The sequence below is a fragment of the Oratosquilla oratoria genome, chromosome 26 (assembly GCF_046742065.1).
Source record: "Oratosquilla oratoria isolate Oo_2021 chromosome 26, ASM4674206v1, whole genome shotgun sequence".
Taxonomy (NCBI): Eukaryota; Metazoa; Arthropoda; class Malacostraca; order Stomatopoda; family Squillidae; genus Oratosquilla; species Oratosquilla oratoria.
Window position 1 is genome coordinate 48,524,913 of NC_134802.1, and position 27,109 is coordinate 48,552,021.

Below are 27,109 nucleotides of genomic sequence, written 5' to 3' on the forward strand. Positions count from 1 at the left end.
TACTTTGGCCACATTAACACGACTTCATTCAGGGTCTGGTAGAAAATGAGTAGGTAAGCTCACTGGCTGAGCAAGTTAGGGCATCGTTACTTGTGGTGAAGGTCAATGGGATGGCGGTTCGAATCCTGCCACCGGCAAAGTTGAACCAAGGGCATTACAGTTCATTAAATTCCACGCTACAAAGTCCTCTGTGAGGAGCACCGTCCTAGCCTTCTGATAGGGGGGAGTTTGTGACGTTAATCCATATCATATCTAGGGCACCTTTTCTAGCTTCCCCATGTAGGGTAAGCAGGATGGGTCTTAAACTGAGTTGCTCAGATACACAAGCAGCTGACAAGTTATACCACATGTCTTGTCCCAATAGCGACCACAAGATCTGCGACACACATGAGTGGGTTGCGACTATATGCTTCCAGCAATCCCCTTCTCCTGCCCCTACCATCACTCACCATGCTTAAAACACTGACTGGGAATGAAGCATTTATTCCTACGTTTCGTCTACTGACTTTTTCAAAGGAACGAGCATACTGGATTATGAAGAGTTTATATACATATGCTTGGTAGCTCATGGAGGTATGCTAGCATGGCGCGCTGTGTTCTGATTGGCCAGCTGAGATACCTGAGACAGCAGATTGCATCTCAGCGGGCCAATCAGAGAGGAGCACACCACGCTTGCATACCTCCATGAGCTACCAAGCATATATATAAACTTTGCATGCAAACAACACAACATACACTCTATAAAGGATTTGTGGGAAAACCCAGTTTTGGCTGTGGCATTCCTTGGGGAGACGGGACTGCTCGGACAGACAGTCTAGGGAACGACAACAACAACAACTCTGCACAATCCAGTATGCTCATTCCTTAAAAAAAAATATGTAGATGAAACATCAGGAATAAGCACCTCACTCCCATTCCGTGTTTAAGCAACTTGTTCACACGGATATTAATTTTCATCACTCACCATCATCATACAACTTGCGTAGAGTAAGAAGAAGGAAAGAGCAAAGGCACAGTATTGCTGGTATAGGAGGAAAATATACAGGAGTGACTAAATGTATTGTCAGTGATTCAGTCACTACCTCACATTTAGCACTGATTTCCCGTGTGAGAATCGTTCCCAGAAGGCACGATTTAGAGGTGGTCAGGCAGTACAGTGAGACCTCTCATTAACGGACATTAATTAGCTGCGTTTGCGGTGTTTTCGCTGTGTTTTGGAGTGGTTTTTGGGTGGCATAGTGATTGCACACACGAAACAACAGCACCAAAAACACAGCGAAAACACTGCAAACAGAGCTGATTAACGTCTGTTAGTGAGAAGTCTCACTGTAGTTAGTTTCCCGTCTGGTAGGCAAGGACAGCCTAACCCTACGTATTAAGAGATTGTAATCATTAATACCGAAAGACACTTCATTAGCTTATCTAAAACCTTTAGAAAACTTTTGTCTATGAAATGCCATATTTCCCAAACCAGAAAGATTTTCAGAGACTAATAATAGTAATAACTAGTAGTAATAGTAATAACTAATAGTAATAACCTCTACTTCTCAAAATTCCACACAATTATACTAAACTATTCATCAATGAACTTGGGGGAAAAAACACACATATTTACAATTTCTTTGTTTAAAAACTTTAATTTACAAAACAGAAAATATTCAACAATGTATATACTTGGAGCAGCTAAAGTGTAACCTGCGAGTTGCACATGGATCTGTGACAATCAACCCACAGTACTGATAGCAATCATTCTTATTTAATTTTTTGCTAAGACCTAATGATTCCAATCACCCAAGGGAAAGTTCCCGGTCATTTCTGGGTTAAAATTTTCCTCAATGAATTCATGTAAGACGTTGATTATTTTCATCCTATTCTGGTTAGTAATAATTTTACTAAACTGAAGAAACTTCCTAACATTTAAGGGTTAAAAGTGACTCCAAGAAAGGTAAATATTTAATTCCTATAAGCATCACGATTAATAAATTGTTCATGAATAGACATTTCATCAATATTCACATACTGCCGCACATATGCAATAACTCGGGTATGAAATTCACGTATAATAAGTAACATACAAACTTTATATTCTATCGTTCAAAAATATATGCCCAGATTAATTTTTTTCCATCCTTCAGCTTCCAAGACACTGAAGGTCTGAAAAAAAATCACTCGTAAGAGAAACACGGCTGAATGCTTTTTACCCTGCCTTGGACACTGTAATAAACCCTAATATAGCAAATAACGTCTCTAAACACTGAAATGCCAATGAAAGAGAGACTAAGACAACTTCAATACGCAGAACGTAAGTCTGCCACAATAACATATAAACCATCGCTAAAACACTGGGAAGAGAAAAAATGACCGACAACAATAGTGGCATTGATCGCTGTATTAGATTTCCCCTCTTTCCGGAGGAGAGTCGAACACTTTCGATGGTTACAAAAAAGAGAAGGAGGAAGACTTCAGCAATCAGGTTTCCTACAGGGTATGGAAGAATGTTCCTCTTGAATATCAGGAGGGCCGCTTCAACGAACATGAACACCCCCAAGAACCATCCATTTGTGTACAGGAGAAGTTGGTACGTCAAGGAAGTCTGGTTTTCGAAGGACATCGTATCCTGCAAGGAAAAAGAATATATAAATAGCTGCATACATATACCAAGGCTTTTTCCCCTTTACAAGGGAGGAAGCCAAAAAGAAAAAGGCATGAAATCATTCCCACCCATTCCATCCCTAAATACACTCCACTCCCCTCCACCCTCCCTCTTATCTTAGCACCTCCTGGATGACGGGTCATCCCTGCACCTTGTCCACTGCCCTGGGTCAGAAGCAGTGTTGCAAGGCCGCTTCATCAAATTGGCGACCCCCCCCACCTCTCCATCCCCTCATGCAGAAAAGGAGAAGACGGGAAGAAATCCCTTTGGGCTGCGTCAAATTTTTCTCACACATACTCCCTCATCCCCCATCCTCCACCCATTCCACTTCATGGATCACATCATCATCCATATACAATCATTCTCCATTCACCCGTCTTTTGTCCTCTCCCATCCTTCCTCAACAGACATTCCCCTCTTCCCCAAAGCCCCCTTCACCCCATCCATCTATCTTATCCTAGGATGTCCCCTCATGTTCACTCTCTCCACATCTGCCTTCCATACCTCTTTTACTAGTCTTTCTTCACTAATTCTTTCCATGTGTCAAAACCATCCTAATACTCTTTCATCAACCCTATCTCCCAACTTCCTTTCCACCCCTGTTCTCCTCCTCACCTCCTCATTTCTCACTCTATCTAGCCTAGTAGCCCCCATCATACTTCTCAGACACCTCATCTCAAACACATTCACACTCCTTCTCTCTTATGTTCCATATAAATAGCTACAGTAATTAAACCATGTAATATTCTTTTCCTACTCAAAATCACAATCCCTATCCTATCCTAACCTAAACAAAGCCCTGAGAAATCTCAGAACATTGTGGAAAATACCCAAAATGCAACAGTGACAAACAGGGGCAGACTGGGATGTTAAAGCAGCTCAGGCACTTTTCACTCAAAACAGCCTCATGAGAGGGGGTGAGTGGCGAGCGAAGCGAGTTAAGCAATTTTAGGGGTATTTTGAGGCCTATGTACAGACATAATTGACTATTTTAGATAATATCTATAATAATTAAGCTGTTGAAAAATAGATAAATAAAGTTTTTTTCCCAAATGGAGTTGGCCCTTGTACTGGCCTACTGGGGCACAAAAGAACCGGCCCACTGGGCATTGCCCAAATGTCCTAATGGCCAGTCCGCCCCTGGTGACACAGAAGACACAGAGCATATTATCTTGCATTGTCATACACTCAATCACTTCAGACAGAGCCATACGATCTCTTCGCTAAGTGACTTCCAGTCCCAAACCAATGGCTATGGCCAATTTATCCAGGGCCACAGGTCTCCGTCTGAGAGAAGAGGGGCATTGGATCGGTGAAACAAATACAGAAATACATTAGTATTGGTCTTTGGAACCAATTATCAAGACTTGCGAGACCAAGCTCAGATTAGTTACTGGGATGACTGACCTCTAAGATCACAACCTCTGGCCCGGGGTAGTGGGCAGGATGCAGGGGTGGCCCGTCACCTGGGAGGAGCTGAGGGGGGTTAGGGGAGAGTGGAGTATGTGGGGATGGAATGGGTGGAGTGGGAGTGGATTTTATGCCTTTGTTTTTTGGCTACCCCCCTTATAAGGGGGAAGAAGCCATTGGTATATGTGTGTATAACCCTCACATTTCATGTAATCTCTCACACTAGCATCTACTGTAGATACCCAAAATCATGTGAACATTGATGAAACTATATTGGGAACTATTATACAGTAATATATATGACGGTATCATGACAAATCAAACCATGTCATAATAAATCACTAACAATCCCTTGTATATTCAAAATTATGGTAATTCAAACTTTTAGTAATAAAACAAGTTGGGGACCAAATCACTTTGTCAAATGAGACCACTATCATAGGAGTGCCATAATTAAAGGTGATCAGCATTCTTTTTTTGTTTTGTGGGGATTAGTTTCTAATCATAAAAAAAATCAGCATAACTCAAATCCATTAGGATGTCACCAAAGTCCTAAGAATACCGACTACTTAAAACTTGTCATCAGTATCCTATACAAGACTGGCTTACCAGTCCACGTGTACATACATACATATACCAAGGGCTTTTTCCCCTTTACAAGGGAGGTAGCCAAAGTCAAAAGTCATAATTCCACTCCCACCCACTCCACTCCCATTCACCACTCCACCCTCCCTCTTCTCTTGGCTCCTCCTGGATGATGGGTCATCCCTGCATATCACTCACTGCCCTGGGTCATAAGCAATGCAGCAAGAATTCTATCTATATATCAAGAGCTTTTTCCACCTTATAAGGGAGGTAGCCAAATCAGAGGCACGTACCTATTCCGACCCATTCCACTCCACTCCACCACTTTTTCCAGAGCTCATATATATGACCAGTCTATGGGTAATGCTGTGACCTTACACGCACACACACCCCCAACTCCACACCCACAAGAGTTGGAGTAATGACTCGCAGTGCAGCAATACTGAAATTATTTCACCCCCAGGTAGGATTCGAACTCGGATTGCCGTAGTGGCAGCTGCAAATGCTACCATTGCACCATTGAGTCGTGTCCTTTATTCCATGCAGGCACCACAGGCTCTGCCACATATACTCCATTTCTGAGACAACCAGAGACCTCCACAGATACGGAAGATGATCTTGATCTTTGGGTAGGAAAGTGCAAAGAATCCAGCCTAACATCTGCTCGTCTATTATTGTGATTTTCTCCACATGCTCACTGAAAGCACAGCCTTTGTTCATCCATACTCCCAGATATTTGAGGGAGTCCTTCTCTTCAATGATATCTTCACCTACAATATAAATATGTTCCTGCTAAATTTTATCCTTTCCATATTAGATGAGTTCAAATTTATCACTGTTGAATGTCATGTTGTTAACTGATGCCTAAGTATCTTTTCTAAATCACTTTGTAGATTCTTCACATCTTCTTTTCGTATGGCATTGGAGATCCTGGTGTCGTATGCAAATGATGTGGCCCTGGAATACGTAACCTCTTCGTTTACGTCCTCTATCATAACCGGGAATAGAAGTTCGAGTACCGATCCCTCAGACACACCACTTTTTACTTCTAAACTATTCGACTTTGCTCACTCCACCATGACATTTATTGTATTCTAATTCTGTTACCATTATGTGTAGATGTACTGTACAACAAAATTGATGTGTCATTGTGTCTGTATGTGTGTGCGTACATGCGTGTAACAGGCATGAATCTTCTAGAACATTCTAATTGCCATTTCTGTTTACTTAATTATCAATTTATTTGTAATGCAAAAGTTGAATAAATGAGATAGATTATTAATATCAAAATTTTAATTATTGTATAACTGAAATACGAATGAATGTAAATTTCTGTGTGCAAGGAATAATTGTGGAAAATTAATGATTAGCAACCGCCTTTGGGCACGCGAACAGTGTGAAAGCATCACGCAGTCAGACAGAGACGAGTTGGCATTCGAAGAACTTGAGTGAGAGAGTGTGAGACACATACTGTTATTTTTGCTGTGAAATTAAAGTCGTGAACAAGTGAACATTTCATCATTTCTCTACCACCTTTATTGAACCTACAATACATTTTGCATTCTGTCACTTAGGAAGCTATGGATCCAGGTTCCAAGCTTCTCTCTGATGCCGATTTTCTTTAATTTGTAGAGTAGAACTCTATGATCAACCTTGTCAAATCAATCAAATCAGCCATCCTGAGCCCACTGTTGAACAAAGGCCTCCTTCATAGCATTCCATAATTCACACAACCGCAACATCCTCTGCCACATCACTCATGCAAACTTCTTGATCTCGTCTCTCCACTTTCTGTCTGGTCTTCCTCTTCCACGCTTCCTATCTCACTGCATCCTCTCAGTAACACATTACCTCCATCGCTCATCAGTCCTTAGCACCAACTTACCTACCCAATTCCACTTCCTCTCTTTTACCGTTTCCACAATATCTTTCACTCTAGTCTGCTCTCTCACCCAACTTGCTCTCTTTCAGTCTCTCAGCATTATTCCCATCATTGATCTCTCCATTCCAGCATTCACCTTGTCATATGCCTTTGCAAAATCCAGGTAGAATGGTAACACAGTTTGCTACCTCTAGTCCTAAACACAGCTAAATAAATGAGCAACTTTCTATCTTATCACCAACTTACCAAGATATTGATTGGGACAAGATTAGAAAAGAAATAGGTCAGACTGACTGGGTAACTCTCTTCCACAACAAAGATACTGAAGGAGCCCTAGATATCTTACAGAGCAGATGCTTGGAAATCTGTAAAACTATAGTGCCTCCCAAACCAACAATCACCAAAAAACAAAGAAAAATTATCCCAAGAGATAGGAAAAAACTTGATGAAGAGGAGAACAAAGCTAAGAGCCAAACTCCAAAAGACCATACACCTATCAACCACCATCAACATACAAAGAGAATTAGAGGTAATTGAGAGAAAACTCATCCAGTCCCACAAAGACCAGAGGGCTCAAGAAGAACTACGAGCGATCTCTAACATCCAAACAAATAGTAAGTTCTTTTACTCATATGCCAACAGGAAACTAAAGAGTACACCTACCATAGGACCACTCGTAAATCCAGCTGGGGAACTGGAGAGCGACCCAGTTAAGATGGCAGAGTTGCTCAAACTGCAATATGAGAGGGTGTTTAGCTAACCGAAGGACCACATGAAGGTAATCGATCCGCACACCTTCTTCAACATACCCCAGGTGACGTCACACCAATTATCTTCAGCAGAGATCTCCGCAGAAGATATAATAGTGGCCATCAACAAGATAGCACCAAATGCAGCAGCAGGTCCAGATGGTTTCCATGCCCAACTGCTAAAAAACTGCAAACACCAACTAGCTCTACCCCTGAAACTACTATGGAATATGTCGCTACAAGCAGGACATGTGCCACAAGCCCTCAAATATGGCACAATCATTCCAATATACAAAGGGGGTAGTAAGGGCATGGCCAAGAACTATAGACCAGTGACACTCACATCCCATTTAATAAAAATAATGGAAAGAGTAGTGCGGAAGGCAATCGTTAAATATCTGGAAACCATAGAGGCATTTAACGATGGCCAACATGGATTCAGACAAGGACGCTCATGCCTCTCGCAACTACTCGCCCACTATGATAAAATACTGGATGACACCAAAGATGGGGACAACGTCGATGTCATATACCTGGACTTTGCTAAAGCGTTTGATAAAGTGGACCATGGGATCCTCTTACACAAACTACGAGCGCTTGGAATATGCGGAGCCCTAGGCAAATTGCTACACAGCTTCTTGTCTGACAGGAAACAACAAGTCATCATACAGGGATATCCTTCACAGGCAAGCAATGTAATCAGCAGTGTTCCCCAAGGTTCTGTACTGGGCCCCCTACTGTTCCTCATCATGATAGGGGACATAGATAGAGACCTTAAGCACTCTACAGCCACATCCTTTGCAACAAGATGCTGATGACCTGCAACAAGACCTGAATGAAATACTGAGGTGGGCAGAGGAGAACAACATGGCACTGAACGGAGATAAATTCGAACTTTTACTCTATGGCCACCAATTGGATCTCAAGACCTCAACAAATTACTATTGTGGCCAACAAGAGATCATTGCAAAGGACGTAGTTAAAGATCTGGGAGTGAGCATGAGTAGCGATGCCTCCTTCTATCATCACATAAACCAAACTACATTAAAAGCAAGGCACCTATCAGGGTGGATCCTACGTACCTTCCAGACAAGAAGTCCAAGATGTATGCTGACCCTGTGGAAATCACTACTAAGTATTTCAGCAGCTTTGACCCATCGTTTTTCGCTCATATTTCCGAAATAACCATTCACATCAGTATGATATATTAGCACAGCCTAATTCACACCCTGCGCTAATTTTTTACGTTATAGTGCATTCACAAGTGTATTTGATTACGGCGTTTACTCTTGATATTAAGTGTGTCGTAGCCGACACTCGTGAAGTAAATCAAACAGGTGAAGTCGTGATGTCATCACAAACTACCTCGTGTATCCCAACTTCACTTGTTTGATTTACTTCACTGGTGTCGGCTACGACACACTTAATATCAAGAGTAAACACCGTAATTACATACAATTGTGAATGCACTATAACGTCAAAAATTAGCGCAGGGTGTGAATTAGGCTGTGCTAATATACCATGCTGATGTGAATGATTATTTCGGAAATATGAGCGAAAAACGATGGGTCAAAGCCGCTGAAATACTTAGTAGTCTTACCACACCTGGAATACTGCTGCCAACTCTGGTCTCCCCAGAAAATATCAGAGATCACGGAGATTGAAGGACCCCAAAGGACCTTCACCAGTAAAATACATAGGCTCCAGGAACTGAACTACTGGGAGAGGCTCAAAGAGTTGCAGCTGTTTTCTCTTCAACGGCGCAGGGAACGCTACATCATTATCTACATCTGGAAGGTGCTAGAAAAGAGGGTGCCTAACACTGGAATCCAAGTTACAGTTCACCAAAGAAGAGGGAGGCTGTGTTATGTGAGGACCACTCCCAGATCAACATTGAGCATAAAGTCCAAAATACACAATAGCTTCTCGTTCAGTGGGCCAAGATTGTTCAACTGCATCCTGCCCCAACTGAGAAATATAACAGGGGTGTCTCCAGACACCTTCAAAAAACATCTGGATGTATGGTTGGCCAAAATACCAGACCAGCCGCCAACACCAGGATACACCAGCCCCAATGCCAATCGACTAATCGATTGGACCATGGATAGGAGGGGGCTGCCTGGTCACAGTGGGACCCCAGTCTAGCTGCGTCGATCACCGACATCTAAGTGTATCTAAGCGTAAGTGTATAAGATTGTCAATTCATTTTGCTGTGTTTAGCACTGGAGGTAAGTTGTATTCTTGGACAGGACCACAAGATCTACTGATTTGTTAATCTATCCTTCATGAGCTCCACGGCTCCATCTCTTTAATACGATAGTCTCACTAGAAAAAATTATTATTTCTAACAAAATACTAATACTTGAAACAACCAATTATGGGAACAAATTACAGATTCTGGCTTCATGGAACTTTAACAATTGAAAAACAGAATTATATAAAATGTTCAATGAGTATAATACAGTACTGTAAACACATGAAAATATGCAAAGTTAACCTGAGTTTAATTTGGTTTTCTTGGCCTTGGGTTGTACCCAATGCGTTCTTCAATAATTTCTTGCCGTATCTTCTGCGTCTCTAAAGTGGGGCTGCTTTCCACCTTGTCAGGACCTTTACGTGCTTCCAATTCTGCTTTTAGTTTGATATCTAATTCCTGGAGGTCTTCAAGCTTTAATTCAACTTTAGTTGGATTTCTTCTCAGCATCTTAGTTTGTTTTGTTCTTTCACGGTAGGTTCCGTCTCCATAGAAACCATGTGTGTACACGAACTTAAAAAAGTGAAACAGGTTTAGGTTGAAAAACACAAATTTCTATCTGAATATCTACATTTCTAAATTACGTTATTATGCTATTTATAAGATCTCTATATTTAGATAGAATCAAGCCCTTAATCTCTCCAATATTCATGGAACATGTTCCCAAACAAATTTGGGGTCGTATTCTTCAAGTTTGCACCTGTTCGAATACTATAGAAGTATATATAAATATGGTCATATTAACCTAACAAATGAATCCACATATAAATATCAATTGATATATATTGGATCATATGTAGCATTTAGTGAGGCATTGATAATTACTTACATTTGTGTAGGTTTTTAAACCATGTACCGGTCACTGGAGTTCATTCAGTTAGTATGAATGATACAAAATACTACAGGAATTTGCTCAAATAAAGTTAACATACAATAATTGTATTGGTCGTAATTTATTTCTTCAAGCGAATAATGTTTACTGCAGGATTCGGCGGATGGGCTATACCGCAGTTTCCGCAGTTCACCTCACGACCCCAGGGTAGTCGGGAGGCAGTAATTACAAACGAAGTAAGGGACAGTGTCAGAACTAGTCACTAATATGAAGGCATTAATAATACTTGCACTGTTTTTCTACACTAGTCATTGTTACGACTTCAAGACGTACTTCTACAAACAAAAGGTAACTGAGAGAATATTTAAATTGTTTTGTTTGTACTCTTGTGCGGCAGTCACATGAGAGATACCATAGGTAGATAACGTAATGCATGTTAGTCATGACATGAATGACATTTACACATACAGTATGAATAGAATTGAATATGAAAGTGAAATTTTCTTAGCGTGATTATGTGCACTTACAAGTTTTATATAATTTGCCGGTATGTATGTTTATATATGATTTATTGTTGGAAATCGATGGTATGTCACGTCATAGTATGTCTTAGTCATTTTCACATGATGTGGGTTGACTTCCAAACAGTGTATATTTCATATCATCGTAGTGATATAATTTTACAAGCCATATTTTAAAACCATAAGTGCATGCTTGTACTGTATCCTTTATCATAATGTTTTGCAAGCAACAGGTGTAGAGAATGAGTAAGCTTTAACAAGACTAGTTTAGTTCATAAAAAAAGGGACAGGTCAGGTGTATTTTGTGATGAAAAGGGAAACAAGGTTAGTCTAAATGGCCATATTTAATAATTGTTACAATTCCTGTGTGTATATGATTCAGGATCTATGAAATAAGACATTAAATATACATTGGTATTGTCTTGTTTAAGTATCTCACAGTATTCTTGATAGGAATTGGATTTATAGTATTTGCTATGGAAAGCTGTAGCATTCAACATTTCTACATTCAAGAGTTTGTAACAAAAGGTGGGCACTGAATTGTCCAAAGTATCTATTGGAGCCTGTGTGGAGCAATGGATAGCATTCCTGTCTTGAAATGCATAAGGCCCGGGTTCAAGTCTTGGCAAGTCTAAAAGTACTTTTAGGGATTTTTACGGCTTTCCAACCTCTCTCCACAACAGCGGACATCAGAGGTATGATAGATTAGTGCCATATATATATATTGAGGAATGGATGACAAAATGAGTGGCAGGGTGGTGAGATAAACACTGAGAATCGTTGAAGTTTAACTGACGTTAAGACATTAAATATACTGTTACTCTGTTAAGAGCGAAACGTCAGTTAATATAACTTAAACAATTCTCGGTGTTTATCTCACCACCCTGCCACTCGTATATATGTATACATATGCCAGCATCTAATTAGTATGACTGAGCTGATGACAGTGATTCTAGGTTTAATTCACAACCACAGCTAATCCAGCTTACCAAAGAAACTTCACATGCACTTCCTTCTCACTGTACAATAACCACCATGAGTATTGATGCCACACCCTTCCCAGAAATGCAACAGGGAATTTTTTTTATTGATGTCAGAAAAATGGTACAACAAGATTTATTGTTGAACATTTACTCCTTCTTTAGGGTGATATTTCCCTTCTGTTTGATGACTTCCTTCAGTCTTCTAAGGACACTATCATACATACATACATATACCAAAGGCTTTTTTCCCCCTTACACGGGGGGTAGCCAAAAAGAAAAAGGCATAGAAACCACTCCCACCCACAGACAGTCTAGGGAACGACAACAACAACAACAACCACTCCCACCCATTCCATCCCCTACATATTCCACTCCCCTCCACCTTCCTCCCTCCCTCTCATCTTGACACCTGGATGACGGGTCATCCCTGCATCCTGTCCACTGCCCTGGGTCAGTGTGTGGAACACTATCAGCGAGATTAAGCTTTTCCACTGAGAACTCTGCCCAGACTGTGCACAGTGCTGCACAGTGGGATGAGTTGCCTGCTGTTCTGGTATTATTATTTATATACATATTGTTCGTTTACAGTGATCAGGAATTACATTAGCATCTTTATTTTCTTTCACAGGTTGATCATTTCAGCTTTGCTGACTCTGATTCCTTCATTCAGCGATACGTGGTGAATGCAGACTCTTGGAACAAAAATGGAGGACCCATATTCTTTTACGCCGGCAATGAAGGAGATATCACTCTGTTTGCCGAGAATACGGTACGTATTAGCATTATATAGTGAATAGAGTAGAAATATATGTAGTGACATAAGTTTGTTAGCTTTGTGTCAAGATATATTTTTATGTTGAGACATCATGACAGGTTTTTTGAGAAAGGTGGAAGAGTAAGGCACGGGTCTAGGGCCGAGTTTATTCCTGACCGGTTTTGCTTAGAGCTTCTTCAATCCTCTGAAGAAACTCTAAGCGAAACCGGTCGGGAATAAATTCGGCCCTAGACCCGTGTCTCACTCTTGCACCTTCTTCGTATATTTTTATAATTGGAAGTATGTGGATCTTGCGTCTTCCTAGTACCCAATGTACATTTGCAATGATTTGCTGCTCACAGAATGAATTACTGGTTTCAGGGCTTCATGTGGGAGATAGCTGCAGAATTCAAAGCAATGCTCGTGTTTGCAGAACACCGTTACTATGGTCTTTCTCTACCGTATGGAAATAAGTCTTTCACAGTAAGTTGGAACTGATGGATATTGTACACATTGAAAATCATGCATTAATGTAGTTATAAAAAAAGTTTGCCTCTTTTAGTGTGATGTCATTGTCCAGGAATGTGTCATTATCTCTCCTCTCCTCTCTATCTTCTCTCTTCTCTCTCTCTCTCTCTCTCTCTCTCTTCCCCCTCTCTTCTCTCTCTTTCCTCTCTCTCTCTCCTCTCTTTCTCTCTTTGTCTCTCTCTTTTGGTATGATGTAATTGCCCAGGAATGTCATTCTCTCTCTCTCCCTCTCTCCCACACACAATATAAGAAATTAAACTTAAAGATAATTGTACAGGTACAGATCATTGATAACCTGTAGTGTGTCATATGGAAGAAAAAATGTGATAAATTGATATCCTCAGTGGTAATTCCGAAGTCATCCTGTGTATATTTACATATTAATAGATGATTAATTAATGTTCACTTTTATGTATTTAAAATTTTCATGATTTTTAGGAGATTAATAAACTCTTGATCCAAGATCTTTGATTTTTGCATCTTCAGGCACCAAAGTATTCCGGCTATCTGACCTCAGAGCAAGCGCTTGCCGACTACATGGAACTGATTACGTACATGAAGGGCAGCATTGGTGGGGCAAAAAAAAGCCCAGTGATCGTCTTCGGTGGTTCGTACGGAGGAATGCTTGCAGCGTGGTTCAGAATGAAATACCCACACATTGTTGAAGGGTAAGTCATGACCCCACTCCAGTTTCTTGTACTAATTTCCGAACCTTTTTTTGGTCATGAGACCAAACAGTCTTGTCCTGGCTAAGTTACTTGGTCATGAAAATTCTTGCAGAGAGAGTGCTTTCGTTGGTTTGGTGGAGCCCTGAAATTGTCACATTTTAATTTCTATTTATTTATTTAATTTAATTTATTTATTCCATATTTATTTATACCATAATTTTGACGCAGCCCGAAGGGATTTCTCCCCATCTTCTCCTTTTATGCATGGGAGGGACAGAGAGGGGGGTCGCCAATTTAATGAAGCGGCCTTGCTGTGGATGTGCTGTGACTTGCTACCCTGCTTCTGACCCAGGGCAGTGGACAAGGTGCAGGGATGACCCGTCATCCAGGAGGTGCTAAGATAAGAGGGAGGGTGGAGGGGTGTGGAGTGTATTCAGGGATGGAATGGGTGGGAATGATTTTATGCATTTTCCTTTTTGGCTACCCCCCTTGTAAGGGGGAAAAAGCCATGGTATGTGTATGTATGTATTCCATATTGCATGAGAAATCACATGAACTCATGATTCTAAATGTGCAGAAAAACCACCAAGGAAAATAATAAATATATTGATGGCAGAATGCTTTCGATTAAGACATCCTCAGGGTACATGTACCCTGAGGATGTCTGAATAGATGAAAGTGCTTGGTCATCAACATATGTATTATTTTCCTTGGTGATTTTTCTCCTTATTCCATGTACAATTGATAGTAAATGAGAGTAATAATAGTATGCACCAAAATAATCCCAATTGGACACCTGCATACAGAAACCAAAATCATCCTCCATAGAACATACATACATACATATATATATATATATATATATATATATATATATATATATATATATATATATATATATATAGATATATATCAAGGTCTTTTTCCCCCTTACAAGGGAGATAGCCAAAATCAAAGGGCATAATTCCACTCCCACACATTATGATACTCCACTCCCAAATTAAGAAAAAACAAAAAAAATCCACCTCCATTCACCACCCCTTCCTCCCTCTCTCTCATCTTGTCCATCGCCCTGGTTCAGAAGCAATGCAGCAAGATGCAGCACATTCACAGCAAGACTGCTTCATAGATTGCCCAAGAACATCACCTGAAAATGACAGGAACACGATTCTATGCCAGAAACCTAAATACTGCACATCCATCACTACCTGGGTCACAAGCAGTGCAGCAAGACCCGTTTTTATTTACAAATGAAAATGTGTTTACAGCTGCATCCAAGAAGAGACTGAAGAAGTTGGTGGCTTAGTTTGGATAAGTAAATTAGAGGAGAAGGTTACAGGTGAACAGTCGATCAATCTGTTGTGCTGGTTGTCTCTTGCAGGAAACCTGCAGCCTCCAGGACAATTGGCCGTCATCACAGTTCTAGCCCCTAAGTCAGTCAGTAAGTTGTTTTGTATTGCTCTCGGCAGTGATTTCTCCCCATCTCTTTTTCTGCACAAGGGGACAGATAGGGGGTTGCCAATTAAATGAAGCAGTCGTGCTGTGGATGTACTGTGTCTTGCTGCATTGCTTCTGAACCAGGGCGGTGAGTGGGATGCAGGGATGACGTGTCATTCAAGAAGAGCTAAGAAAAGAGGGGGAGTGGAGTATGTAGGGATGGAATGGGTGGAAATGAGTTTTATGCCTGTTTTTGGCTACCTCCCTTGTAAGGGGGAAAAAGTCGTTGCTATATGTATGTATGTATGTCTGTAGTGAAGGAGAGCTGAAAGAAGTGTTCTGTCTTCATATGGTGGTTGAATTTCATGCAATTGATGTCATTACCAGGCTGATTCTGTGCTTTTGCTGTTTCAGTGCAGGATGGTGACCTCAATATAGGTACACCATTCTCTTGGGAGTGATTACTCTGCTGTGTTGATTTCCAGAGGAAATTTGATCATTGTTTAGTGGATGAGTGTCTTGCGGCACTGCTTCTGACCCAGGGCAGTATACAAGATACAGGGATGACCCATCATCCAGGCGGTGCCAAGATAAGCAGGAGGGTGGAGGGGAGTGGAGTTTGTTGAGGATGAAATGGGTGGAGGGGTTATTTATGCCTTTGTATTTTTGGCTACCTCTTGTAAGGGGGATAAACCCTTGATATATGTATGTATGTATGTTTTTAAGTGTTCCTCATTTCGAAATTAGGTACCTCGTGACACGGGCGAGAAAATGTGTACCTTAAAAGACAAGCCCTGAGATTTGTGATGATTAAGGTATTCGTGATATAGCTGGTAATAAATTTGATCATTTTCTATTATGTTTCTCGTATTTCAAGGGCCATTGCAGCCTCTGCCCCCATCCTGCAGTTTGAAGGCATTACTCCGTGTGAAAAGTTCGGCCAAGTTGTGACAAAGGACTTTGCCGAGGCATCCAAAGAGTGTGCTGATATCATCCGTAGGTCGTGGAAAACTATCGATGAAGTTGTAAAAGCAAGTAAGTCGTAAAAGATCGTTTATGTGTACTCTCTTTATCATCCAGGAAGTGCCAAGATAAGGAGGAGGATAGAGGGTGGAGGGGTGTGGAGTGTATTAGGGATGGAATGGGTGGGAATGGATTTTATGCCTTTGTTTTTTGGCTACCTCCCTTGTAAGGGGGAAAAAGCCTTTGGTATATGTATGTATATATCTTTATCATCCAAGAGGGGAGTGGAGTGTATTAGGGATGGAATGGGTGGGAATGGATTTTATGCCTTTGTTTTTTGGCTACCTCCCTTGTAAGGGGGAAAAAGCCTTTGGTATATGTATGTATGTATCTTTATCATTCAAAAGGTGCCAAGAGGGCAGTGGAGTGTATTAGGGATGGAATGGGTGGAAATGGATTTTATGCCTTTGTTTTTTGGCTACCTCCCTTGTAAGGGGGAAAAAGCCTTTGGTATATATATATATATATCTTTATACCAAGGGCTTCTTCCCCCTTATAAGGGGGGTAGCCAAATCAAGGCATGCATCCACTCTCCCCCAATTCCACTTCCATCCACCACCCATCTTTCCGTCTTAACTCCCCACGGATGAAGGGTCATCCGTCTCCTGCCCACTGCCCAGGTCAGAAGCAATGCAGCAAGACACAGCACATCCACAGCAGGGCTGCTTCATTTACACAGCAACCCACACTCTTTGTCCCCTCGTGCAGAAAATAGAGAAGACTTCCCTTCCACCAAAATACGATCTGACATTCCCACATTCTTTCCCCAAAGAACATGGATATCCAGAACTTTCAATCCTTCCTTTGGATTCCACTACTTAGTCAATTAATACCTTATCAACCACCTTGCCATCCACCCGTTCCCATGTATACTTATACTCAACTTTCTCAGTGTGTTCGTTTTTGTTAATTCTTTCTAAATAAATATCTACCATCATCTGTAGGTTGTAGTACTACTTTTGGAATTGGTGGTGAAAGAAACTCTGGCAGAGTTCTTGGCTTTAATCTTCTAAGTTTAGTTCTGACTACAAAATACACAGCAGGCTCCAATCAAAACTCAGAGGGTTGCCAGAAACATATTCTATGTACATATTAACAAAGGTTGCCAATCATGGAATAAGGGGGTTGATGCCATACAAGTTGTAAGGAGAATTTGGAAGGCTGGGTCACATCGGTTGAGACGCCGGTCGGTCGTGCAGGTGGCTTGACCCGAGAAGCAGCTGGGCCATTGTCCGAAGTAGAGGGCTTGACCTGAGATGCAGGGAATCTATTGTTCGTAAACAGGCGTTGTCAGAAAGGTTGGTTAGCTTGGTCACTGAACAGTGCACAGTCCCTTGGGAGATGGTTGCCGTCATTGAGACTACCATGTTGTATCATACGTGATTCACCATGGTCTTGGATCACGTGTTGGACTCGTGATCGACAGTTATTAACCTCCCGGATGAGAGCTCAGAGCTCATATGACCAATCTATAGTTAATACTGTGACCTTACACGTACACATACACCCAACTTCCCCACCCACAAGAGTTGGAGTAACAACCTGCAGTGCAGCAATACTGAAATTATTTCAGCCTTGGGCGTGCACGCGTTTGCATGCTAAGCATCGAAGGGAAATGCAGCTATGTTGAATACAAGTTAAGTCATCTCCCCCCTATGATTTTTACCTGACATTCCAAACTTCCTTACCACACCATCTGTTGGGTCATCCTCTACTCTAGCATTGAGGTCTCCCAACACCACTACATTGACATTTCTTCCCTAAACTCTAAGCACTCCCTTAAATCTTTCCAAAAAGCCACCCTTTCCTCTACACTATTCTCACTACAAAGCCTTTATGCACTGACAAAAACCCACATCTCCCATCCCAGTTTCACCTTCATCCACATTAACATTGAAGATACTTCCTTCTATTCCACCACATGCTTTCCGATCTCATCTCTTACCAGCAGTCACCCCTTCCCTCCCTTGCTACCTCCTCACTCCAGACACTCCCAAACTCAAAATCACCCCCTCCCTTTCAACTTAGTTTCATTCAATAGTAACACATCCATCTTTTTCACAAACATACCGCCTATATCTTCCTTTTTGCTCTCATCTGTACCATAGCAATACACAATGACTCAAATCTTAGAGTTCTGGTGGGAAATCTCCCAGACCCTCTTATGTTGTGAATTCTTATAGGATACCTTTACATAAAGAAGAATATGTAATCCCATCACACCATTCCACTTTGTCATCTTTTACAACTTGCATGGGAAAAAACACCATCTATATACCAAGGGCCTTTTCCCCATCATACAAGAAGTGGCCATTCCCCTCTTTCTCAATGCCCCATTTACCCCACCCATCCATCTCATCCTTGGTCGTCTCCTCATGCTCACTCCATCCACCTCTACTTTCCATGCTTTTTTTTTTACTAATCTTTCTTCACTCATTCTTTCCATGTGTCCAAATGCATGTAAAAGATTAAAAAGAAGTCACCCATTTTAAACATGCATGCTACTGAACACTTCACCATATAAACTGACCCTCAGTCGGTTTATAAGGTGCAATTCCGACCATTTTATCAGTCAAATTTTCTGATAAACCATCGGGCATCCCTCCCCCAATTAGTTGGGTTTATCAAGGGTTTACTGTACGTATATGATTAGTAGGATGCTTGCTGGCTAAGCAGGTTAGACTGTTGCTACTTGCAGCGTAGGTTGAGATGACGGCAGTTTAAACTCTGCCACAAGTGAGTTGGACCAAGGGCACAGTTCATGAAATGCCACACTACAAAGTCCTCTATAAGGGCCACCATCCTAGCCTCCTGATAGGGGTTTTCATGACCTTAAACTGAATCATATGTATGTAATCGGTATGGAATTACTTTGTTAATGCCTAAAGTTTTATTATTCTTTTTGTAGAGAAAGGATACGAATGGCTAAGTGACGCTTGGCAACTCTGCAAACCAGTAAAGACCAAGGAAGACATTGTAGACCTCAAGGATTATTTAACAAATGTTTGGACAAACTTAGCCATGGTGGAGTACCCATACCCAGCGTCTTTCCTGGCACCTCTTCCAGCATACCCGATCAAGGTAGGGTGAGGTTTATTGTTCACATACGTACAATACATATATATATGTGTGTGTGTATATGTATATATATATATATATATACATATACATACATACCAAGGGCTCCTTCCCCCATACAAGGGAGGTAACCAAAATCAAAAAAGCATAAATCCACTCCTATTCATTTCGTCCCCACATGCTCCACTCCTATTCACCACTCCTCCCTCCCTCTTTTCTTGGCTCCTCCTGGATGATGGGTCATCCCTGTATTTTGCCCACTGCCCTGGGTCAGAAGCAATGCAGCAAGACACAGCACATCCACAGCAAGGCTGCTTCATTTAATCAACATTCCCTTCTCAGTCCCCTCGTGCAGAAAGAGAGATGGGGAGAAATCCCTTTCGGTTGCGTCAAAATATCATTCACTCATACTATCCCCTCCATACATCCACTCAACCCTATTTTCTGTCTTCTCCCTTCCTTCCTCAACAGACATTCCCCTCTTTACCAGCGCCCCTTTCACCCCATCCATCCATCTCTTCCTTGGTCGCCCCCTCATGTTCACTCCATCCACCTCTGCCTTCCATGCCACTTTTACGAATCTTTCTTCACTCATTCTTTCCATGTGTCCAAACCATCCCAATACTCTTTCATGAACCCTATCTCCCAACACCTTTTTCTACCCCTGCTCTCCTCCTCACCTCGTCGTTTCTCACTCTATCCAGCCTAGTAACCCATACTTCTCAGACTTTTCATCTCGAAATGTGGGGTTAAATTGGACACCACTCGGAGGTAAACAACAAAACAGTATTCTTATCAACTTTATTATACTCAGTCATCCTATATCATATTCTTTCCTGGGAATCTGCAATCGGAAACTGAATATAAGCAGCAACATGATACAGAGCTGCAAGACTCATCATCATCAATTGGGGACATACACCAGAGACCCCCTGTGGATAAGAGGATAAGATGGGGGCCCAATCAGACCAGGTTACCAAAGTGGTAAAAATAAAATAAATACATACATGTACCAAGGCTTTTCCCCCTTACAAGGGAGGTAGCCAAAAAGAAAAAGGCGTAAAATCATTCCCACCCATTCCATCCTTAACTACACTCCACTCCCCTCCACCCTCCCTCTTATCTTAGCATCTCCTGGATGACGGGTCATCCCTGCACCTTGTCCACTCCCCTGTGTCAGTGGACAATGGGTCAGGTGGACAATAAAATAAAATAAATAAATCCCATAGATACCCACGGATTTTGCTCAAAATTGGCGGGTCACTTATTTGGTCCAAACTTGCCCCAGAAGGAAAGAATCAGCCACCGTGTACTTCGAGGTAGATGCGAGGAGCCTGAGCCCAAGGCCCTGTGCATGGCAACCATCCAAATCTTAGCCTTTTCTCCAATTTTTCACATCTCTTCCTGTGGCACCATATTGTTGGTCTGAGTGTCCAAGTGGAATTCACAGGAGCCCTGGCAGCCCTCAACCTGTGGGTGAGTTGGTGACCCAATTGGAGCAGGTGACCAAAATGACTCCAAAACAAAACAAAAATCCCAAAGGGGACCCAAAATTGCCTGGTCACCAATTTAGCCCAAACTTATCCCAGAGGGAGAGAGTTGGCCACAAGGCACCGTAACGTAGATGCAGGGAGCCTAAGCCCAAGGGCCTATGTGTAGTGACCATCCAAATTTTAGCCTTTTCTCTGATTTTTCATACCTCTGGCTATAGCACCCGTACTGTTGTTGGCCTGAGCGGTGTTCAAATGTAATCCACAGGAGCCCTGGTGGCCCTCAACTTGTGGGTGAGATGGTGGCCCAGTTGGAGCAGAAGAAGAAAAAAAATATATATATATATATATATATATATGTATTTTGGCCAAAATTGGCAGGTCACCGATTTGACCCAAACTTACCCCAGAGGGAGAGTTGGGCACAGTGCATCATGAGGTAAATGTGGAGCCTTGACCCCCTCCTACCCACCAAAAATAAATAAATAAATAAAATAAGAAAAAAATAAAAAAAATTGTCAGGTCACCCACAATAGTAAACATTTCAAAGATATCTTCATTTTACTCCATCCTTGATCATTGTTTATTATCGTTATTGCAAATACAGTACTTAATTTAAAAGTATGGATGAGTTGTTAGGTGTGCATGCGATTGAGATTGATGGGTTGAATAAGGTTCAGCAAACAACACATGCAGAAAGACCAGGATGCAAATTATTTGTTCCAACATTCCTTTTGCAGACGGTGTGTAACGAGTTAAAAAATTCAACGGTGAAAGGACAAGACTTATTACAAGAACTCTTTAAAGGCCTGACTGTCTACTTCAACTTCACAGGATCTTCAACATGTCTGGATTATAAGCAGAATGCTGACCCCAGGCTCGGAGATTTTGGTTGGGATTTCCAGGTGAGAAATTTGCTATTAGAGGTACATTGTACAAGAGTCATGTGCATTTGTGTCTAAACATTACACCTCTCAAAGAGTGTATGGCATTGGAACTCGTTAACTCTTATCATTTAGTAAATATTTGTTGTTGGTGAACCTCTCTCTGTGATTGTTTCAATGTTCGTCTTATGAAATTGCAGCCTTTTGAGCCTTTTATGTCATCAATAAAATTCATTCTCAGGCATGTACGGAAATGGTAATGCCATTTTGTTACGACGGCAAGAAAGATTTCTTTGAACCGGCACCGTGGAACTTCACCGTGTTTGCCCAGAACTGCTACAAGAAATGGGGTATTTACCCCAGACCTCTCATGGCACCTCATATTTATGGAGGAAGAGACATCAGAGCTTCAAGCAATATAGTATTCAGGTAACGTAGAATGCAGATTTAACCCCTTCGATACGATGACGCCTACGAAGGCGTTATGAGGAGCAAGTGTATACGCGAGGATGCCGATATCGACATCTTGATTATATATATTGTAGTTGTACCTGCAAGACCCCCATACTCTGTAAACTGGCTTCATCATATTTTCTATGATTATCAAAATTCATGGGTGAAAGAGAACGAGCAATATACAGCGGTAACTTTATTTTCTATAATGCGAGTATTATGACGCAACATCGCACGTCTGGCAGCTAATGCTGCCCACGAGATTTTGGCCCAGAGTGAAGGGGTTAACCCCTTCCATACGGTGCCGCACACGTAGGCGTCATGGACTTAGATCTCGGTGGCAGCAACCAATGCCAGCCGTACGACGTGTCGTAATAATACTCGCATCATAAAATATAGTCACTGCTTATATCGATCGTTCTCTCTTCACCCGTGAATTTTGATAACCATAGAAAATGCGATTACAAAAGAATTAGAAAGAATGTCATTATGGAGGGGCGACTACAATAAATATAATCAAGACGCCGATATGGCAGCCTCGCGAATACACTCGCTCCCCATGACGCCTACGTGTGCGGCACCGTATGGAAGGGGTTAATGGAGAAGGAGGTAGAAACTGTTACATTAACTGCATTATCAGTGAACAAGTAAACTTTCACTGGGGTAAGGAAGAACAGCCTGGAAGGCAGAGGATTGGTTGAATTCTGGCCTGCAAGTACTGTAACTCCTCTTATATCTAAACTTAACTGGGCCATAGGGTGTTTGCCCATAGGAAGGATTAGTATATGTTTTGTATTATAGTTATTGAGAACTGTTGGTTCAGGAAAGGTAAGGGTTATGTGGAGAAGATTTTTGTTGTAAGACATGTGAGAAAGCTTTAGCAAAAAGTAAGGATGTATTTTGGGCCTTTATGAATTTAGAAAAGGCTTATAAAAGGGTTGACAGGAAGGCACTTTGGGAGGTTTTGCAGATATATGGGATCATGGGAAAGCTGTGAAGGTCAGTCAAGAGTTTTTATGAGAGTAGTAAAGCCCATGTTAGAATTAGAAATAGAGTGAGTGGTTTGAGGTAAAGGTGGGACTACATCAGAGATGTGTCATGTCACAGTGGCTGTTCAATATGTACATGGATGGTGTGGTGTTGGAGGTAAATGCAAGGGCAATGGGCAGGGGATTGGGAATAGTTAAGAGAAAATGGTGAAAAGTGGGAGGCGAGCCAGTTGTTTGTTGATGACACTGCATTTGTGGCAGGGTCAGAGGGGGGATTAAGGGATATAGTGACAAAGTTTAGGAAGGTGTGCGGTAGGAGAAAGTTGAAGGTAAATGTGGGTGTAAGGTGATGAAATGTATAAGGAGAGTATGGTAGCATGTTGGAAGTAAGTCTGGTAGGAAAGAGGCTGGAGAAAGTGGATAGCTTTGGGTATTTGGGGTCACATGTGGCAGGGAAGGGAGGAGTGGAGGTGGAGGTAAATTGTAGATTGAGAGAAGCAAGTATATGCCTTGGAGGATTAAAAAGTGTCATGAGAAATAGGTATTTGGGAATGGATTGAAAGAGATCATATGAAGGGTTGACTTTGCTGACAGAACTGTATGGGGCATAGACATGGAATTTAAGAGAGACAGAGAGGAAAAGTTTAAATGTGTTCAAGATGAAATGTCTGGGAAAGATGTTAGGGGTTACACGACTGGATAGAGAAACGAGGTGGTGGGGAGAGCTGGGGGGTGGATAAGGATATGGCAGATAGGGCTGATGAAAGAGTATTGGGATGGTTTGGACACACATTTACTTTAATTTAATTTTTGTTTGTTTATTCATCAACAGCAATGGTCTTCTGGATCCGTGGTCAACTGGTGGTGTTGTTTGGAACGTGAGTTCATCAGTGGTGGCCGTCATCATACCCGAGGGGGCTCATCACTTGGATTTGCGCGCTGCCGACCCAAATGATCCAGAGTCTGTGATAAAAGCGAGGCAGACGGAGAAGGCCCACATAAAGAAATGGATCAAGGAGCATCAACGTAGACATATGAAGAAGCCCAAGCAGTAATGTGTTAATTAATTCGGTGCTACTATAGCGCAAGGTCTACCACACTATAGCGCAAGACGTACCTCCTGTTAGTACTATAACATGAGGTTTACCACACTATAGCACGAGATCTACCTCCTGGTAGTACTATAGCGCGAGGTCTATCACACTATAGCGCGAGATTTACCTCCCATTAGTACTACAGCGTGAGGTCTACCATTTCCATACATTTGTTTTAGCTATAAACACATAACTTGTACATATCCTAGGAATGACTTAGATAATTGGATTTCTAATTACATTCATAATAAAGGAAGAAAGGTAAAAATAAACATTTAACCACTTCCATATGGTGACGCCTATGTAGGCGGCATGAGGAGCAAGTGGGTATGCGATGATGCCGACTTCGGCATCTTGATTATATTTATTGTAGTCGTACCTACGTAACCTCCATTCTCTCTAAACTGGCTTCATCATATTTTCTATGGTTATCAAAATTCACGGGTGAAAGAGAACGAACGATTGAGCACTGACTTTATTTTTTATAATGCGATTATTATGATGCAACATCGCACATCGGGCAGCTAATGCTGCCAGACGTACGATGTGCCCCGGAGTGAAGAGGATATATTTCCATACATTTATCGCAGCGATGCTTCGTACATCTTCTAAGAATGATAGACAGGTTAGGTCAGGTCACGTTTTTGATGTATTTGGTCAGGTCACATGTGGGGAGCGTCCCGTAGGAACGAGGGTCACGCGGGTCACCTGGGTAGGCGACATATGGTGGACTTCACACTATAGTAGCACCATTAATTCATCACGTGTTTCATACATCCACATGTACCAAAGTCAAAAGGCATAATTCCACTCCCACTCATCCCTGTTGACATAGCCTACCCCCTTGTAAGCAGGGGGGGAAAAAACCTTGGTATATGTATGTATTAATTCGCACAAATGTATGTTTAATACAAGTTGTTGAATACTTTTGTTGATAAGTCATGTTGTATATTTTAGCACTGGATTTTATCCAATGAAATAGAAGTATTTGATTTATAAAGTTGAAAATTCCTATTGTACTTTTATTTGTTGAATGTCCCATTGGGTCATGTTATTCCTTCATCCGTTCACAATCTCGCAACCTTTCGTTACTGCATTTTGTGCTTATTTTTCTCTTCTCAACAGACATGCATCCATAGCCCACTGGTTCAGTTAAACGACATGATGGCAAGCTACACAAACATCACAACAAAGTAATGTCGTAGCACATTTGTAAAATAATACTAATGACCCACATTTGGAGAAGAATAGGCAAAAGTAAAAAGATCTGTATATTTCGATCACTAACTGTGATCCTCTTCAGCAGATCCTCTTCACATCTGCTGAAGAGGATCACAGTTAGTGATCGAAATATTCGCCTATTCTTCTCCGAAAGTGGGTCATTAGTATTACTACACTAACATGTTTCCAGATGACTCAAGACCAAGTGGAGACAGAAAATGAAGACTTAATTATACTTTAGTGCCCCATGTTGACAGTCCCCAGACAGCAACACAGTCCTCTTCTCTGAGTGACTAACGGTCCTACCCAGAGGCTGTCGTCGGTTTCCTTGAGACTTCAGGACTTATGCAAGAGAGACCAGGGGTAACGGATTGGTCAGTTACAGTTGTCTTGACACTATATGAATGGATCCAAGTGTGTAACTAAAATAAAATAAAATATTGGAAATGCACAAAACTACAAAAAGACCCTCAGTGATTTTAATCATTTTTGTCTTGTTTTATTGCCTAAACTTGCAGTGCCACAGCAGTGAAGAACTATCCTCAGGTCCTCCCATTAAAGGCTCATTGATGTGGGGCTAGTTTAGTAGCCGCTAGTACTAGTTGCAAGTTAACATATGCAGCAAGTGTTGACACTATGATAGTTTGAAGACAAGTTTTACAAACTTAACATTGACATTGTGTAAGTAGAGGGATAATTTACAAGTCGCTAGCACTAGTGGCTACTAAACTGGCCCTGTGTCAACAAAACTTAATCTCCCTAAAAAGAAAGTACAGTATTATTGTTTGTGTTGTATTTTTGTGGGACTTGCAATGTCACCTACTTTGTAAGTAGGAAGAGGGGAGTAGACACCATTTTGTCAGCTCTCCATATACAAAAAGGTGGAGAAAATTGCAAAGGCAGAAGTCAATCTGTACTACCATCTTATCCCAGTGCAGAGCAACTCCTGGATGTACAACTGCCATGTAGGTTGTGGCCAGACACTTCCAGAGGTAAGCGTTTCCTGCCTCCAACCGTCATTCATCATTGCTTTGGGATTTTTGCTAGGTACCAGCCACCGGCAAAATTGAACCAAGGGCATGGTTCATTAAATTCCACGCTACAAAGCCCTCTGTGAGGGGCACCGTCCTAGCCTCCCGGTAGGGGGGGAGTGTGTGACGTTAAACCATATCATCATCAGTACCTGAAAATGAATATTACAAAAACAGTGGGCAAGGTGCAGGGATGACCCGTCATCCAGGAGGTGCTCAGATGAGAGGGAGGGGTGTGGAGTGTATTTAGGGATGAAATGGGTGGGAGTGTTTTTATGCCTTTCCCTTTTTGGCTACCTCCCTTGAAAGGGGGAAAAAGCCTTGGTATATGTATGTACAAAAACAGTGACTACACAATTCCACTTCGATAACCATAAGGCAAACCCTGCAAATACAGCTTGGTAATGAACTACTTTCCAGCGAAACACCCCAGATATCTCCACAGATCCTTGACATACAAGCAACACTGAAAATGCTTCACAAAAACTAACGAGGAACTCGTTCATCAAGAAACTAGCTGGAACACCATGAGGTGCATCTCGGACCATGCTAAGAACACCTGCACTAGCCCTATGCTACAGTGTATTGAG

The 27,109-nt window shown here is 41.6% G+C and overlaps 2 protein-coding genes across 2 annotated transcripts; one reads left to right on the top strand and one right to left on the bottom strand.

Annotated features, from left to right (window-relative positions):
* Positions 1-2,330: 2,330 nt before the first annotated feature.
* On the bottom strand, positions 2,331-10,056 carry LOC143039218 (anaphase-promoting complex subunit CDC26-like). Its single transcript, XM_076209084.1, has 2 exons — positions 9,777-10,056; positions 2,331-2,617 (listed from the first exon to the last, which is right to left on the bottom strand). The coding sequence occupies exon 1, from the start codon at positions 9,981-9,983 to the stop codon at positions 9,783-9,785; it is 201 nt and encodes a 66-aa protein (XP_076065199.1). The 5' UTR covers positions 9,984-10,056; the 3' UTR covers positions 2,331-2,617; positions 9,777-9,782.
* Positions 10,057-10,541: 485 nt separating this feature from the next.
* On the top strand, positions 10,542-25,955 carry LOC143039534 (lysosomal Pro-X carboxypeptidase). The gene is made up of 10 exons (XM_076209696.1): positions 10,542-10,713; positions 12,498-12,638; positions 13,005-13,106; positions 13,638-13,819; positions 16,134-16,291; positions 19,188-19,360; positions 21,588-21,752; positions 21,973-22,160; positions 24,006-24,224; positions 25,393-25,955. The coding sequence occupies exons 1-10, from the start codon at positions 10,633-10,635 to the stop codon at positions 25,421-25,423; spliced, it is 1,440 nt and encodes a 479-aa protein (XP_076065811.1). The 5' UTR covers positions 10,542-10,632; the 3' UTR covers positions 25,424-25,955.
* The last annotated feature ends 1,154 nt before the right edge of the window (positions 25,956-27,109 follow it).